General features: G+C 34.7%; 1 protein-coding gene across 1 annotated transcript in view; it reads right to left on the reverse strand.

Annotated features, from left to right (window-relative positions):
• qvr (protein quiver) overlaps positions 1-20,000 on the reverse strand; it is a 141,999-nt gene that overhangs the window by 80,755 nt on the left and 41,244 nt on the right. Inside the window, exon 2 of the mRNA XM_068348037.1 lies at positions 11,332-11,364. Coding sequence (XP_068204138.1) covers positions 11,332-11,341 — 10 coding nt within the window. The 5' untranslated portion in view covers positions 11,342-11,364. The remainder of the gene's footprint in view (positions 1-11,331; positions 11,365-20,000) is intronic.

Here is a 20,000-nt window from a genome sequence, read left to right on the forward strand (position 1 = left end):
TTGACGCATTTAGAGTCATTAGGACATTCAACGGGACTTTGACGCATTTGGAATCATTAGGACATTCAACGGGACTTTGACGCATTTGGAATCATTAGGACATTCAACGGGACTTTAACGCATTTGGAATCACTAAGACATTCAACAGGACTTTGGCACAATTGGAATCACTAGGACATTCAACGGGACTTTGACACATTTGGAGTCATTAGGACATTCAACGGGACTTTGACGCATTTGGAGTCATTAGGACATTCAACGGGACTTTGACGCATTTGGAGTCGTTAGGACATTCAACCGGACTTTGACACATTTGGAATCATTGGAACATTCAACGCGACTTTTACGCATTAGGAGTCGTTAGGACATTCAACCGGACTTTAACGCATTTGGAATCATTGGAACATTCAACGCGACTTTGACGCATTTGGAATCATTAGGACATTCTACGGGACTTTGACGCATTTGGAATCATTGACATTCAACGGGACTTTGACACATTTGGAATCATTAGGACATTCAACGGGACTTTTACGCATTAGGAATCATTAGGACATTCAACGGGACTTTGACGCATTTGGAATCATTAGGACATTCAACGGGACTTTGACGCATTTAGAGTCATTAGGACATTCAACGGGACTTTGACGCATTTGGAATCATTAGGACATTCAACGGGACTTTGACGCATTTGGAATCATTAGGACATTCAACGGGACTTTGACGCATTTGGAGTCATTAGGACATTCAACGGGACTTTGACGCATTTAGAGTCATTAGGACATTCAACGGGACTTTGACGCATTTGGAATCATTAGGACATTCAACGGGACTTTGACGCATTTGGAGTCATTAGGACATTCAACGGGACTTTGACGCATTTGGAATCATTAGGACATTCAACGGGACTTTGACGCATTTGGAGTCGTTAGGACATTCAACGGGACTTTGACGCATTTGGAATCATTAGGACATTCAACGGGACTTTGACGCATTTGGAGTCGTTAGGACATTCAACGGGACTTTGACGCATTTGGAATCATTAGGACATTCAACGGGACTTTGACGCATTTGGAGTCGTTAGGACATTCAACGGGACTTTGACGCATTTGGAGTCATTAGGACATTCAACGGGACTTTGACGCATTTGGAGTCGTTAGGACATTCAACGGGACTTTGACGCATTTGGAGTCATTAGGACATTCAACGGGACTTTGACGCATTTGGAATCGTTAGGACATTCAACGGGACTTTGACGCATTTGGAGTCATTAGGACATTCAACGGGACTTTGACGCAATTGGAATCGTTAGGACATTCAACGGGACTTTGACGCATTTGGAGTCATTAGGACATTCAACGGGACTTTGACGCATTTGGAATCGTTAGGACATTCAACGGGACTTTGACGCATTTGGAGTCATTAGGACATTCAACGGGACTTTGACGCATTTGGAGTCGTTAGGACATTCAACGGGACTTTGACGCATTTGGAGTCATTAGGACATTCAACGGGACTTTGACGCATTTGGAGTCGTTAGGACATTCAACGGGACTTTGACGCATTTGGAGTCATTGGGACATTCAACGGGACTTTGACGCATTTGGAGTCGTTAGGACATTCAACGGGACTTTGACGCATTTGGAGTCATTGGGACATTCAACGGGACTTTGACGCATTTGGAGTCGTTAGGACATTCAACGGGACTTTGACGCATTTGGAATCATTGGGACATTCAACGGGACTTTGACGCATTTGGAATCATTAGGACATTCAACGGGACTTTGACGCATTTGGAATCATTGGGACCTTTAATGGGATTTTGACGCATTTGGAATCATTAGGACATTCAACAGAACTTTGACACATTTGGAATCATTAGGACCTTCCACAGGGCTTTGACACATTTGGAATCATTAGGGCATTCAACGGGACTTTGACGCATTTGGAATCATTAGGACATTCCACAGGGCTTTGACACATTTGGAATCATTAGGACATTCAACAGGACTTTGGCGCATTTGAAATCATTAGGACATTCAATGGGACTTTTACGCATTTGGAATCATTAGGACATTCAATGAGACTTTGACGCATTTGGAATCATTAGGACATTCAACGGGACTTTGACGCATTTGGAATCATTAGGATATTCAACGGGACTTTGACGCATTTAGAGTCATTAGGACATTCAATGGGACTTTTACGCATTTGGAATCATTAGCACCTTCAATGGGACTTTGACACATTTGGAATCATTAGGACATTCAACGGGAATTTGACATATTAGGAATCATTAAGACATTCAACGGGACTTTAACGCATTTGGAGTCGTTAGGACATTCAACTGGACTCTGACGCATTTGGAATCATTGGAACATTCAACGGGACTTTTACGCATTTGGAATCATTGGAACATTCAACGGGACTTTTACGCATTTGGAATCATTAGGACATTCAACGGGACTTTGACGCATTTGGAATCATTGGAACATTCAACAGGACTTTTACGCATTTGGAACCATTAGGACATTCAATGGGACTTTGACGCATTTGGAATCATTAGGACATTCAACGGGACTTTGACGTATTTGGAATCATTAGGACATTCAACGGGACTTTGACGCATTTGGAATCATTAGGATATTCAACGGGACTTTGACGTATTTGGAATCATTAGGACATTCAACGGGACTTTGACGTATTTGGAATCATTAGGACATTCAACGGGACTTTGACGCTTCCCTTTTGAACGTTTGGATTTTAAACTTTACAAAGGGATACCGCAATGAAATGAACAAAGGAAGAAGGAAGCAGCCTATTTAATAAAAAGGGGGGGGGGGGAACAAAAGAACAAAAGACTAGATAAAAGAACTGAGATCTGAACTATTACAGATTTTTTTCTTTTAAGGTGCACTGTTAAACGTAATTTTAATTGGAAATTCTCCGTAAAAATATGCTGTTCTCAGACTTTTTTTTCAGTAAAATACAGCCTGCCGTAATTTTACCTTCTTTTGTTTTTATCTTTCACTGATTGGTGACCGTAATATCACCCATTTACGGCAATATATCCCTTTTTAAAACGGTAAAAATACATTTACCGTTTTTCTAATGCATTTTTTTCAAGTGTGACCGTTAGAGGGTCTTGGTAGAAAGAGTTCAAAGGTCGTGACCAGTAGCCCAAAATTGAGCCTAACTAAAGGGCTAATGGGCAGGTCACTGGACCTTATCAAAGCTACCAATCCGTGGAGAGATTTTATTGGAAGTGATTCAGTCTGATCATGAAGAATCATTTTCTTAGTTACAACAAACGAACACTATTTATCCATCTTAAATCAGGATTTACTATATAATGGCAAATACAATTCATCTTGTATCTTAAATCAGGGTTTACTATATATTGGCGAATACAACATATCTGTCTTAAATCAGGATTATCTATATATTGGCATATACAATAGATCTTCTATTTCAAATCAAGGTTGACTGTATATTGACATATACAATAGATCTTCTATTTCAATTCAAGGTTTACCTTATATTGGCATATACAATAGATTATTATTACTTGCTAAGCTACAACCCTAGTTGGAAAAGCACAATGCTATAAGCCCAGGGGCTCCAACAGGGAAAATAGCTCAGTGAGGAAAAGAAAAAAGTAAAATAAATTATTTCTGGGAGAGTAACAATATTAAAACAAATATCTCCTTTATAAACTATAAAAACTTTAACAAAACAAGAGGAAGAAAAATAAGATAGAATAGTGTGCTCGAGTGTACCCTCGAGCAAGAGAACTCTAAACCAAGGCAGTGGAAGACCATGGTACAGAGGTTATGGCACTACCCAAGACTAGAGAACAATGGTTTGATTTTGGAGTGTCCTTCTCCTAGAAGAGCTGCTTACCATAGCTAGAGAGTCTCTTCTACCCTTACCAAGAGGAAAGTGGCCACTGAACAATTACAGTGCAGTAGTTAACCCCTTGAGTGAAGAAGAATTATTTGGTAATCAGTGTTGTCAGGTGTATGAGGAGAGAGGAGAATATGTAAATAGGCCAGACTATTCAGTGAGTGTGTAGGCAAAGGGAAAATGAACCGTAACCAGAGAGAAGGATCCAATGTAGTACTGTCTGGCCAGTCAAAAGACCCCATAACTCTCTAGCGGTAGTATCTCAAATCTTCTATTTTAAATCAGGGTTAACTATTATACATCATATTGACAAATACAACAGATCCTCTATCTTAAATCCGGGTTTACTATATATTAGCAAATACAATAACTATATCTTCTATCTTAAATCAGGGTTCACTATATATAGACAAATACAATAGATCTTCTATCTTAAATCAGGGTTTACTATATATAGACAAACACAATAGATCTTCTATCTTAAATCAGGGTTTACTATATATTGACGAATACAATAGATCTTCTATCTTATATTCAATTTCTTCATATTTTGAATGATTTACTACTTTTAACAAAGGAACTTAGATATAAATTAAAAAAAAAAAATCTGATAGTAATCTCCGAAAATAATTCTAGCCAAAATAAAATAAAGAACACAACACAACCAACGTAATCTGATAGAAGTAATCGCTTTTTTTTTCTTTTTTTTTTTTTTTTTCAATAGGATTTCGCAAAGACTTCTCTACATAACAGTTAACAACATAATACTCAAACAAGTACTGACCTGCTATGCCTGATCAAAACAAACGCATCCTATTGCTATAATCACTGCTTGCTTCCATATATACGATCTATCCTGGCATTGTATCATGTTATACTTGACTTTTTCGAAGTCTGTTGATGTATGTTAGTAATAAAATTTGGAACCTCTAAATGGTCAAAATATTTGCATTATTCTTTTCATATTGGTGTATCATAATTACCGTTTCCAAATTTAGCCCTTATATGTAACCTCCCTCTGGATGATTCCTCAAACCATTACTCTAATGGTCCTCCTCAAACCCTCTTCTGTTAAGATAAAGAAGGACGGCAGACCCGACAGCTTTCACATGACATCCGCATTGCGTGAGTTTCTTGAGGAGATACTGGTGAAAATAATACCCTGTTTGATGTCATTGCACTTATTGAATAATCATCTAACTGGCGGTCATTTCTTATTTTCAGCCAAAATATAGATTTAAACATTTATAATTAATCATTATTATCTCCTCTTACACCTAGAGTTCTCTTGCTTGAGGGTACACTCGAGCACACCCTATCTTATTTCTCTTCCTTTTGTTTTGTTAAGATTTTATAGTTTATTTGGGAAATGTCTATTTTCATGTTGTTACTGTTCTTAGAATATTTAATTTTTCTTTATTTCGTTTCCTCACTGGGCTATTTTCCACGTTGGGGGCCCGGGGCTTATAGCATCCTGCTTTTCAAACTAGGGTTGTACCTTAGCAAGTAGTAGTAATAACAATAATATTGACGCAAAAGGCCTCAGTTAGATTTCGCCAGGTGTCTATGTCTTGAGCTTCTATATCAATACTTCATTCATCACCCCTTTCTTCAAGCTTCATAGTCCTCAGCCACGTAGGCCTGGGTCTTCCAATTCTTCTAGTGCCTTGCAGAGCCTAGTTGAAAGTTTGGTGAACTAATCTCTCTCATTGGATGAACAATTCACTTTCATTATGAAAAAGTAAAGGCCACCATAAAATATATTATCCAATTCATATCCTTTGGGATGCCCCATCCCAAAGGATATACCTTCAGGTCGCACGAAGCGATTAAGGGCAAGTTAATGACCCAAGGGATAGGGTTTAAAGGTTTAAAGGCCACTCATGAATGGCACAGGCAAGGGACAGTGACATTGCCCTATCACAAGCAGGATAATGCCCTACAGACTAACCATATATACATATGATCAGCGCCCAAGTCCCCTCTCCATCCAAGCTAGCACCAAGGAGGGTCAGGCAATGGCTGCTGATGACTCAGCAGATAGACATATAGGCTCCCCAAAAAACCCTCCATCCATTAGCTCACAAGAGTGGTGAGGTTGCAGCAACCAAAGAAACTAACGAGTTCGAGCTGGACTCGAACCCCTGACGTTCACCAGTCAGGGACGTTACCTCATCGGGATATGGAGGTAAGGGGGTTGGAAAGGGGTGGGGTTTCCAGCGCCGTGGTGTCAGGGAACGAATAAAAGAAGGCTTGGTTGGTTGGTTGGTTTAACGTTTTCGTCAGGAGACACAAGATGGAATGAATATTCAGCGCCAATTAGGAGCCCAACTGAATGTGGTGATTAAGGGAAAAAAAGAAGAAAAAAAGGAACAATGTTAAGCTTCTGTTGTAATCAGTGAGATCCACGTTTATCGTCTTTTTATCAGCGATTACGATGAGGATAATGATGACGTCAGGGGAGTAGGTTCTAGGAAAAATGGCTTATAAACAAGATACCAGTCATAAAAAGAGATCATGTTACTTATTGATATTCCTATTATCGTATTCCATTTTCTACGGTTGCTTGCCATATGACATTACATGAATCTTTGCTTTGGGGTACGCAATCAATACACCAATTCCCTAATATCGCAAGAGGGTCTGCCCCTCTCTTTAATTCTTCTCCTGTACTTCTCTTTCTCCCTATTTCCTTAATCTTTCCCATCCCGAGTACCTGCCTTTGAGCTATAAACTGGATTGTATCCAGGGGTACTCTTCCTTTCCCCATATTCCCCACTTCCCTATTCTTATTATTGTTGTTGTTGTTGCTTTGGGGTAAGATATTAGATGCTATAAACAAACAAATAATGAATTTCTATGATGGTAGCATCCTTGCCTGGTGATTACCAGACTAGGATTCGAGTCCCGCTCAAGCTCATTAGTTCATTTGGATGCTGCGACCTCACCGTCCTTGTGAGCTAAGGAAGAGGGGTTTGGGGGAGCCTACAGGTCTATCTGCTGAGTCATCAGCAGCCATAACCTGAATCTCCTTGGTCCTAGCTTGGGTGGAGAGTGGGCTTGGCCGCTAATCATATGTAATATGGTCCGTCTCTAGGGCATTGTCCTGCTTGTTGGGCAATGTCACTGTCCCTTGCCTCTGCCATTCACGAGGGGCCTTTAAACCTTTACTAGATATATAACAACGTCTATTGTGGAGAAATGACGGCTTATAATTTAGGAGATTCATAAGTTCGAAATAAAATCAATAAACACTCGATTTCGTCATTGTGATTAATGAAAAATAGAAATCCTCAATTCTTTCGTAAATGGATACTCTTAAACCGTTTCGTAATCAGTAAAGCATAAAGATCTAGACTGACAAAGTCACAGCTTTTACAAAGGGATATAGCATAGAAATGGACAAAGGAACAGGGAAGCAGCCTATTTCACAAAAAAAGGAAAACAAAATATATGAAAAACTGAAACTTAACCTTAGTAGATGCTTTTTTTTAAAGGTGACACTTTGAAGCCATTGACCCAAAGAGTTCAAAGGTCGTGAAAGGTTGAGAACTTGAGAAAAAAATTCCCTATGTATTACTATTAGAAAGAGTTTTCAAAATGGCATTCATCACCTACAAACTAATCACCCTTTTTTTATAAAAAGACAAGGTAGCTGAAACAAATGCGCATCAACATTGCCTTTTGATTACTTACTTCAATTAGTACGAGTCATGATAATTTTCACCGAAAATTTTAACAAATGAAATTCTAACCACTGGTTCCTTGAATTGACTGATCAGAACAGTAAATATATTTAATCAAGCAGATATATATATATATATATATATATATATATATATATATATATGTGTGTGTGTGTGTGTGTGTGTGTGTGTGTGTGTGTGTATGCGTAAAACAATAGGATGCAATAATATACAGTGAATCCTGATGCTTTTCGTCTCTAGATATGTCCTATATACAGCATATATATATATATATATATATATATATATATATAAATATATATATATATATATATATATATATATATATATATATTTATATATAGATATATATAGATAGATATAGATATAGATATAGATATGAGTGTACAGGAATCTAAGTAAATTTCCTTCAGCCTATTATTGTGATAAATGTTTTAAAATAAAGAATTAAGATGATACGTAATTAAGAAAAGTATTTTCTTCATCAAAATAAGATTCAACGGATACACCTAGAATATTGCTATATGAATGTTGAAAACATTTCTATAACATTAATTCTTGTGAAATTTTCATTAATTCACTTATTGTAAATATTTCTTTTATGGAAAAGTGGGTTTCTTATACAAGATGTATAGACTTAGAGGACGATATTAAAGGTTAAATATATTATTTCTTTAAAGTGATAACAAGTTAATTAATCAAAACAAAATATATTAGTCCAAACGAAAAATAAATTTATATGAAACACGTAAGTTATAAGGAAATTAATCAAATGTTATAAAAAAAAAATACACACACAAAAATATATTTTCTAATTCTAAACAAAAAATCACTCTTAAATTAATATATGATTGACATGCGGATGGCAACATTTCTAAATCATATTTCAAGTCATAATTGATAAGGTTAAAAACAAGGTATCTACTGTTAATAACAAGGAAACTAACGGCTATTTGTTAATTTGTTAACCTCAAAATCAATCTTCCACCACCTCAGATATTGCATAAAACTCGGATTTCTTATTTGAGACTTCAATCATTCCTTTTATCTTTGTGTAATATATTCATTGGATCAATAAACCTTTCAAAAGGTTACTTACGAGTAGAAATTTCATGAATGTATTCTACAGGGTTCACGCTGTTCACTTTTTATGTTGAACAGGCTGACATGAGTCTTTTTATAGTCTATATATTAATTATCTGTCTTAATGTTACTAATGTTTTTTTAAAATACTTTATTTTAATTTTTCACTATTTCTTATAGCGTTTATTTCCTCATTTCCTTTCCTCGCTGGGCTATTTTTCCCTGTTGGAACCCTTCGGCTTATAGCATCTTGCTTTTCCAATTAGGGTTGCAGCTTGGATAGGAATAATAATAATAACTGGAAGGATTATCAAATGTGGTAATGTTACAAATACTCCATACTCCATCATTATGCAATTCATTTTTCTTCTGCAAAAGCATTTTCGGAAATTAGGCCCTCTGAAATATTTAATAGCATCATTTGGAAAAACACCAAGTTTAACCATTACGTTAATTTATCCGATTGAAAATAGGGGTCCACATGTATTACTTTATATTGATGATATATATATAATTAAAACTGCTAAGAAAGAAATCGCATAGTGTTTATCATAAAATCTGCTAGGGGAAAAACACTATCATAAAATCTGCTAGGGGGAAAAAACGAAAAGTGTATAAGATAAAATATGCTAAGAAAAAAAACCCCGGTAAAGTGTATATCATAAAATCTGCTATGAAAAGAAACCGAAATGTGTATATCATAAAATCTCTTAGGAAAATATTCGAAAATTGTATAGCAGAAAATATGCTTTACAAAATCCGAAAAGTGTATATCATAAAATCTCCTAAGAAAAAATTCGAAAAGTGTATATCAAAAAAAAAAAAAAAATCGAAAACTGTCTATCATAAAATCTCCTAAGAAAAAATTCGAAAAGTGTATATCATAAAATCGCCTTAGAAATAAAATCGAAAAGCAATGCTGAGAAGAAAACTTTCCTAAAATCTCATTACGGTGGCCATTTCCTAACCCCCACCCCCACCCCACCCCTAATACCTCGAAGGTTATTGACTGCACTCGGAAAGATGAAATGGCAAAGAGGTCGCGAGTGGGCCGAAAGTCTTATCACTTAATATTTTTTCATTTCCAGCATATGTTACGACTGCCAACTACCAGGTGTAAGGAGCCAATGTCTCTATTTTAGGGAGGAACCATTCCCCGTCCGCCTGGTCCATCTTCTGACCATTTATTACACTGCAGTGTCCAGCAGGTAGGTACTTGCGTGGTTCTTGGTTGGGCAGAGACACTGAATTAAAGAACTTAATGCAAGAACAGCTATGTGAAAAATGATAATGACCACAGCTAAAGTTCATATAGTAAGAACTGCTACATAAAAATTATGACTGCAGCTAAAGCTGATATAGTAAGAACTGCTATTTGGAAACATAAAATAACTTCAGCTAAAGCTGATATAGTAAGAACTGCTATTTGGAAACATAAAATAACTTCAGCTAAAGCTGATATAGTAAAAACTGCTACATAAGTATTATGACTGCAGCTAAAGCTGATATAGTAAGAACTGCTATATGACAAATTATAACGTCTGCAGCTAAAGCTGATATGGTAAGAACTGCTATTTGGAAACATAAAATAACTTCAGCTAAAGCTGATATAGTAAGAACTGTTATGTGAAAAATTATAATGACTGTAGCTAAAGCTGATATAGCCTAGTAAGAACTGCTAAATGATAAATGATAATGAAGACAGCTAAAGCTGATATGGTAAGACCTGCTACATGAAAAATCATGATAACTGCAGCTAAACCTGATATAAAATGTTATAGTAAAAACAAAACAATTAAAAGTGTAGGCTATGCATTGCATATATGTGATCAGTGAATAACAATACCTGTCAAAATTTCGTAACTAATTTCACACAAAAGTTGGAGATTTTTCAATTAAAGTAGGGGTATGTGGTGGCCTGGTGGTAGCGTCCTTGCCGGGTGATTGCCAGAATAGGGTTCGAGTCCCGCTCAAACTCGTTAGTTTATTTGGTCGCTGGAACCTCAACATCCTTGTTAGCTAAGAATGGGGGGTTTGAGGGAGCCAATATGTCTATCTGCTGAGGCATCAGCAGCCATTGTCTGGCCCTCCTTGGTCCCAACTTGGGTGGAGAGGGGTCTTCGGCGCTGATCATATGTAATATGGTCAGTCTCTACGGCATTGTCCTGTTTGATAGGGTAATGTCACTGCCCCTTGCCTCTGCCATTCATGAGCGGCCTTTAAACCTTTAATACTAAAAATTGGTCGTGTGTGAGAAGTTCAATTGTGCATTGTTCTTTATAAATTTTGTTCTAAGAACAAAGTGATCATATGAAATCTCATACTTGGAACTATCCAATATACCGGAGCAGGCAAGACAGAGCATATCAGATCATATATCTAATCACCTGAACTAACTTAGAATATACCGAAATTAATTAAATTAATTAAATTAATTAAATTGAATAAATTAATTAAATTGAATAAATTAATTAAATTTCCATTACGATAAACATAAAATCGACACTTTAGTGCGTTTTTCCAAATGATACATAAATGATGTTTGGTCGAATATCTGAGGTGCTGGATAAATTTTGTTTATTTTTTTTTTTTTACAATTAATGAAAATCAAACGAAGAAACCACGAAATTCTAACCTTTTGGCATAAGTCGAAAATCAACATTATCTTCTGAAATGAGTAAAAATAAAAAAATAATTTAGTTTGATACAAATGTCGTTTAGCTCTAGGATATAAGTCATATATATATATATATATATATATATATATATATATATATAAATATATATATATACATATTTATACAGTATGTATATATATACATAAATACATATATATATATATATATATATATATATATATATATATACATATACATATATATATATAATATACATATATATATATATATATATATATTGTATATAAATATATATATAAATAAATATATATATATATATATATATATATATATATATATATATATGATAATAAAAGAGTCGGAAATTATTCTATGACCATAATCAGTACAGGATTGTAAAAAATAAAACATACTTAAAACTTTGAGTTTCTTTTAACATATTTCCCGAGGGAAACTTCACTTTTCGAAAAAAGAAAAGGCATTTTCATACTGATCAAATGAAATGTCCATCACACTAAAGATAGGAACCACATCAACGGAAATCCATTTGTCTGAGATTGGAAAAAAAAAAAAAAAAAAAAAAAAACTCCAGAATCAAAATTATTCAAACAAACTCAAGCAAAACATATTAGCGGGGACATACAACACAATTAAGGTTCACACGATGTTAATATCAGAGGTTAGAGTGAGGACACATTTGTTGAAATGACATACAAATTTATCAAAAATATTTGTCAGTAGAAATGAAGTGCAAAAATAACTTTTGCTTTTAGAGAGAGAGAGAGAGAGAGAGAGAGAGAGAGAGAGAGAGAGAGAGAGAGAGAGAGAGAGAGAGAGAGAGAGAGAGAGAGAGAGATTCATATAAAATCTTCAAAGAATTCACATCGCAAAATGAGTGGATTTCTTGATTCCAAAAACTGGTCGTATATATTCGTAGTTTTTAATGTCTCTGCCATAGTCATATCAACGAATACACTCATGTGAATATACTATGATGTATATTTGTTATAAATTGTAAGATTGCTAATGTGTATTTCCTAGTAGAAGATAAAAAGATATGATAACACCAAAAGCAAAGTGAAAGTGAAAATGTGAAAGGTGTATGAACAAAAAAGAATAAAGAAGAAAAACTATAGGGAGAAAAAATTCGTTCTAATGGGAATTTTATATATATATATATATATATATATATATATATATATATATATATATATATATAATTCAAATTCTGGCCAAAGACAATGATATGCATAATTCATAAAATATTCTTTTTGAAAATCTTTCTCTTTTTCAAGGCTTTCATCTGTTGCATTTCTTATATTTCCCTTCAGCTTTAAATCTCATAATAGTTGTTTAATTTGGGTGAATATGTATTTAATAAACCAAAGTTCGTTAACTTAATAGGCTGATCTGTCCATAGCACTTAGCTTGAATACCTAAAAATAAATATTGAAAAACATCAATCTTTTATCTAAAAACAAAACACATTTTAGATTTTATAGACATTTTTTCTTCTAGATGTAATTGCGAGAATTACTTGAACGTTAATACTGTATTTCAACATGAAAAAAATCATGTTATAACAATGTATTTAACAAAGAGCTCTGAATTTATAGATATATGTATTTTGAAAAAAAAAATGAATATGTACGACCATAAACGTAGGATGGGACATTATTATTATTATTATTATTATTATTATTATTATTATTATGATTATTATTATTATTATTATTATTATTATCATTATCAGAGTTGGACTGGATATTTTAATTTCCACAATTATTATTAATATTATCATTATTAATATCATCATTATTATTATTATTATTATTATTATTATTATTATTATTATTATTATTATCATTATTATTATTAATATTATTATCATAATTATCAGAGTTGGACTGGATATTTCATTTTCCACAATCATAGTGCTCCAGAAGCCACGAATTTAAGATACATTGGGGAAAATACAACAATAAACAAGCGTTTACGAATGTTATGTTATGTTATGTTTGTTTTTTTCTTTTTTTTGGTGGGGGGGGGGGGTCAAAAGTAGGCCTACGCCTCAGCTCTCACCGTTAAATCCCATAAATACGGGGTAATAAAAAAAAGATAGCATCCATATACTGGGCAAACCGCCAAGCAGGAAATACTCCGCATTCTCTGATCGTAAAGAGGCCGCCCATTAAAAGGATTACCAGCAGTGTGTGATGTTAGCAACAGCTGATTTACCTTTTGGCCAGGTCATTTCGGAAAGGCCCCCTCTCAGTCGGCGTATGCCACAAATGCGTATAAATCATTTGTGATCACATGTTTACTATTGTGGTGGCCTGCTGGTAATGTCCTTGCCTGGCGATCGCCAGAACGGGGTTCGACCGTGGCGCCACCGAGATTGCAAGGCCTTGTGACGGGTCGAGAGAAAGGTTGTGACTCAAAGGCAGGAAGCAATCAACTGAGTAAATTTTCAAAAGAACACTTTCCTTTATATACAAAACCTCAAGGCAACAGGAATTTTCATGTTCGAGAAACAGACAATGTTAAAGAGGAAAAACGCAGACATGTTTATTCTGGTTCTTTTTAGTGCGGTTGGTACAGCCTCTGCACTGGGACATTTAAATTCCTGATGCGTTAGTTGTAGAACTTGCAGGCTGGATGGAAAAATTGGCCCGTTAGTCCAGGGTTGCCAGGTTGGCCTTTTTCAGGCCAAAAACGTCGAATTTGGCCTTTTTCAGGCCAAAAACGTCAAATTTGGCCTTTTTTAAAAAATTGGTTGGCCGTTAGCATTTTCATAAAAAGAAAGTTTGGCCTTAAATGTTATATTTTTGGCCATTTTTACTAATGGGTTGGACTTTTAAAGCTACAGCTGATTAGAAGTTGGCATTTTCTCATTCAGAAAACCTGGCAGGCGGCAGCCCTGCATTAGCCAGTTTACCCAAAACATTTGAGGTGAGAGGTTACGCTCAAACTCGTTAGTTCCTTTAGTCGCTGCAATTTCACCATCCTTGTGAGCTAAGGATGGAAGGGGGGGGGGGGGGCCTATAGGTCTATATGCTGAGTCATCTGTAGCCATTGCCTGTCCCTCCTTGGTCCTAGCTTGGGTGGAGAGGGGGGGGGCGGGTGCTGATCATATGTGTATACGGTCAGTCTCTAGGGCATTGTCCTGCTTGATAAGGCAATGTCATTGTCCCTTTCCTCTGCCATTCATGACCGGCCTTTAAACAGCTTAACGATTGTTTTAAATTGTCTCTGACCGTAAGGTTTATTTTTCCATATCGTCATTTCTATACATTAACCTACTGTTATTCATGCCCTTGCAATGGCAATTATACCAATATTACTATTGATAACAGCTCAAAAAATGTTTTATATTGTCTCTGACCATAAGATTCATTTTTCAATATCCTCGTTTCTATACATTAACATATAATTTTTAATTATTTTGCAATGGTAATTATACCAACACCATTACCATGCCATTTGTCACGAAATCGTGAAGGTTTTTCAATGTTTGGAAAAGCGGTGTTCCAACTTCCCATCAGTGTCTTCCGTGTTTACGTTTCCTTATATACACACCAGGAGGAAATCGTCAATAGATTTCTAAACTTATTTCCACACAAGTCACCTCTGATGGTGTTATTGAAATCAAAGCTGAACAGGGTACAACATTATCTCGACTTGTTGATAATATCTTATAACTCTCTTCCGTTACGTCTTATTTTATATGAAAGAAATTAATATACTCTGTAATTAAGGTTGCGCTGGCCGATGTGGTAACGTCCCTGACTGGTGAACGCCAGACTGGGGTTCGAGTCCCATACAAACTCGTTAGTTCCTTTGGTCGCTGTAACCTCACCATCCTTGTGAGCTAAGGATGGGGCGTTGGGAGGAAACATATACAGTAGGTCTATCTGCCGAGTCATCAGAAGCCATTGCCTGACCTTCCTTGTTCCTGGCTTGGGCGCTGATCATATGTATATTTGGTCAGTCTCTAGGGCATTGTCCTGCTTGATAGGGCAATGTCACTGTTCCTTACCCCTGCCATTTCAAGCTATATAAAAAGCAAATGCACTAAAAAAAATTTTACTGAAAGTCGAGTTTCATAATTCATTATAATTTTTTTTTTTGTCTGATAATGATGTTATTTAATAAACCTGTTATAGAATTGAACCCAATTAAATCTATTCAAATATATCACTCATAGCAGGCTATCAACTTAGTATAGGGGGCTTTGACTATCACCATTTGAATTAACTGTATATCGGAAACATGAGTACACAGCTAAAATAATAATGAATGAAGTAATATTTGAATACTTAAGAATACCTCAAAAACCATACACTACAAGTAACTTTCTCACTTTACAAACACTATAAGTAACTTTCTCACTTTACAAATACTACAAGTAAATTTCTCACTTTACAAACACTACAAATAACTTTCCAACTTGACAAACTCTACAAGTAACTTCCCCACTTTACAAGTATTACAAGTAACTTCCCCATTTTACAAACACTACAAGTAACTTCCCCACTTTACAAACTCTACAAATAACTTCCCCACTTTACAAACTCTACAAGTAATTTCCCCACTTTACAAGTATTAAAAGTAACTTCCCCACTTTACAAACACTACAAGTAACTTCCCCACTTTACAAGTATTACAAGTAACTTTCCCACTTTACAAACACTACAAGTAACTTTCCCACTTTACAAACACTACAAATAGCTTCCCTACTTTACAAACACTACAATTAACTTTCCCACTTTACAAACACTACAAGTAACTTCCCCTTTTTACAAATATTACAAGTAACTTTCCCACTTTACAAACACTACAAGTAACTTCCCCTTTTTACAAATATTACAAGTAACTTTCCCACTTTACAAACACTACAAATAGCTTCCCTACTTTACAAACACTACAATTAACTTTCCCACTTTACAAACACTACAAGTAACTTCCCCTTTTTACAAATATTACAAGTAACTTTCCCACTTTACAAACACTACAAGTAACTTCCCCTTTTTACAAATATTACAAGTAACTTTCCCACTTTACAAACACTACAAATAGCTTCCCTACTTTACAAACACTACAATTAACTTTCCCACTTTACAAACACTACAAGTAACTTCCCCTTTTTACAAATATTACAAGTAACTTTCCCACTTTACAAACACTACAAGTAACTTCCCCTTTTTACAAATATTACAAGTAACTTTCCCACTTTACAAACACTACAAATAGCTTCCCTACTTTACAAACACTACAATTAACTTTCCCACTTTACAAACACTACAAGTAACTTCCCCTTTTTACAAATATTACAAGTAACTTTCCCACTTTACAAACACTACAAATAGCTTCCCTACTTTACAAACACTACAATTAACTTTCCCACTTTACAAACACTACAAGTAACTTCCCCTTTTTACAAATATTACAAGTAACTTTCCCACTTTACAAACACTACAAGTAACTTCCCCTTTTTACAAATATTACAAGTAACTTTCCCACTTTACAAACACTACAAATAGCTTCCCTACTTTACAAACACTACAATTAACTTTCCCACTTTACAAACACTACAAGTAACTTCCCCTTTTTACAAATATTACAAGTAACTTTCCCACTTTACAAACACTACAAATAGCTTCCCTACTTTACAAACACTACAATTAACTTTCCCACTTTACAAACACTACAAGTAACTTCCCCTTTTTACAAATATTACAAGTAACTTTCCCACTTTACAAACACTACAAGTAACTTCCCCTTTTTACAAATATTACAAGTAACTTTCCCACTTTACAAACACTACAAGTAACTTCCCCTTTTTACAAATATTACAAGTAACTTTCCCACTTTACAAACACTACAAATAGCTTCCCTACTTTACAAACACTACAATTAACTTTCCCACTTTACAAACACTACAAGTAACTTCCCCTTTTTACAAATATTACAAGTAACTTTCCCACTTTACAAACACTACAAATAGCTTCCCTACTTTACAAACACTACAATTAACTTTCCCACTTTACAAACACTACAAGTAACTTCCCCTTTTTACAAATATTACAAGTAACTTTCCCACTTTACAAACACTACAAGTAACTTCCCCTTTTTACAAATATTACAAGTAACTTTCCCACTTTACAAACACTACAAGTAACTTCCCCTTTTTACAAATATTACAAGTAACTTTCCCACTTTACAAACACTACAAATAGCTTCCCTACTTTACAAACACTACAATTAACTTTCCCACTTTACAAACACTACAAGTAACTTCCCCTTTTTACAAATATTACAAGTAACTTTCCCACTTTACAAACACTACAAATAGCTTCCCTACTTTACAAACACTACAATTAACTTTCCCACTTTACAAACACTACAAGTAACTTCCCCTTTTTACAAATATTACAAGTAACTTTCCCACTTTACAAACACTACAAGTAACTTCCCCTTTTTACAAATATTACAAGTAACTTTCCCACTTTACAAACACTACAAGTAACTTCCCCTTTTTACAAATATTACAAGTAACTTTCCCACTTTACAAACACTACAAATAGCTTCCCTACTTTACAAACACTACAATTAACTTTCCCACTTTACAAACACTACAAGTAACTTCCCCTTTTTACAAATATTACAAGTAACTTTCCCACTTTACAAACACTACAAATAGCTTCCCTACTTTACAAACACTACAATTAACTTTCCCACTTTACAAACACTACAAGTAACTTCCCCTTTTTACAAATATTACAAGTAACTTTCCCACTTTACAAACACTACAAATAGCTTCCCTACTTTACAAACACTACAATTAACTTTCCCACTTTACAAACACTACAAGTAACTTCCCCTTTTTACAAATATTACAAGTAACTTTCCCACTTTACAAACACTACAAGTAACTTCCCCTTTTTACAAATATTACAAGTAACTTTCCCACTTTACAAACACTACAAATAGCTTCCCTACTTTACAAACACTACAATTAACTTTCCCACTTTACAAACACTACAAGTAACTTCCCCTTTTTACAAATATTACAAGTAACTTTCCCACTTTACAAACACTACAAATAGCTTCCCTACTTTACAAACACTACAATTAACTTTCCCACTTTACAAACACTACAAGTAACTTCCCCTTTTTACAAATATTACAAGTAACTTTCCCACTTTACAAACACTACAAATAGCTTCCCTACTTTACAAACACTACAATTAACTTTCCCACTTTACAAACACTACAAGTAACTTCCCCTTTTTACAAATATTACAAGTAACTTTCCCACTTTACAAACACTACAAGTAACTTCCCCTTTTTACAAATATTACAAGTAACTTTCCCACTTTACAAACACTACAAATAGCTTCCCTACTTTACAAACACTACAATTAACTTTCCCACTTTACAAACACTACAAGTAACTTCCCCTTTTTACAAATATTACAAGTAACTTTCCCACTTTACAAACACTACAAATAGCTTCCCTACTTTACAAACACTACAATTAACTTTCCCACTTTACAAACACTACAAATAGCTTCCCTACTTTACAAACACTACAATTAACTTTCCCACTTTACAAACACTACAAGTAACTTCCCCTTTTTACAAATATTAAAAGTAACTTTCCCACTTTACAAACACTACAAATAGCTTCCCTACTTTACAAACACTACAATTAACTTTCCCACTTTACAAACACTACAAGTAACTTCCCCTTTTTACAAATATTACAAGTAACTTTCCCACTTTACAAACACTACAAGTAACTTCCCCTTTTTACAAATATTACAAGTAACTTTCCCACTTTACAAACACTACAAATAGCTTCCCTACTTTACAAACACTACAATTAACTTTCCCACTTTACAAACACTACAAGTAACTTCCCCTTTTTACAAATATTACAAGTAACTTTCCCACTTTACAAACACTACAAATAGCTTCCCTACTTTACAAACACTACAATTAACTTTCCCACTTTACAAACACTACAAGTAACTTCCCCTTTTTACAAATATTACAAGTAACTTTCCCACTTTACAAACACTACAAGTAACTTCCCCTTTTTACAAATATTACAAGTAACTTTCCCACTTTACAAACACTACAAGTAACTTCCCCTTTTTACAAATATTACAAGTAACTTTCCCACTTTACAAACACTACAAATAGCTTCCCTACTTTACAAACACTACAATTAACTTTCCCACTTTACAAACACTACAAGTAACTTCCCCTTTTTACAAATATTACAAGTAACTTTCCCACTTTACAAACACTACAAATAGCTTCCCTACTTTACAAACACTACAATTAACTTTCCCACTTTACAAACACTACAAGTAACTTCCCCTTTTTACAAATATTACAAGTAACTTTCCCACTTTACAAACACTACAAGTAACTTCCCCTTTTTACAAATATTACAAGTAACTTTCCCACTTTACAAACACTACAAGTAACTTCCCCTTTTTACAAATATTACAAGTAACTTTCCCACTTTACAAACACTACAAGTAACTTCCCCTTTTTACAAATATTACAAGTAACTTTCCCACTTTACAAACACTACAAATAGCTTCCCTACTTTACAAACACTACAAGTAACTTTCCCACTTTACAAACA

This window comes from Palaemon carinicauda, chromosome 24 (genome assembly GCF_036898095.1).
Source record: "Palaemon carinicauda isolate YSFRI2023 chromosome 24, ASM3689809v2, whole genome shotgun sequence".
NCBI classification, from domain to species: domain Eukaryota; kingdom Metazoa; phylum Arthropoda; class Malacostraca; order Decapoda; family Palaemonidae; genus Palaemon; species Palaemon carinicauda.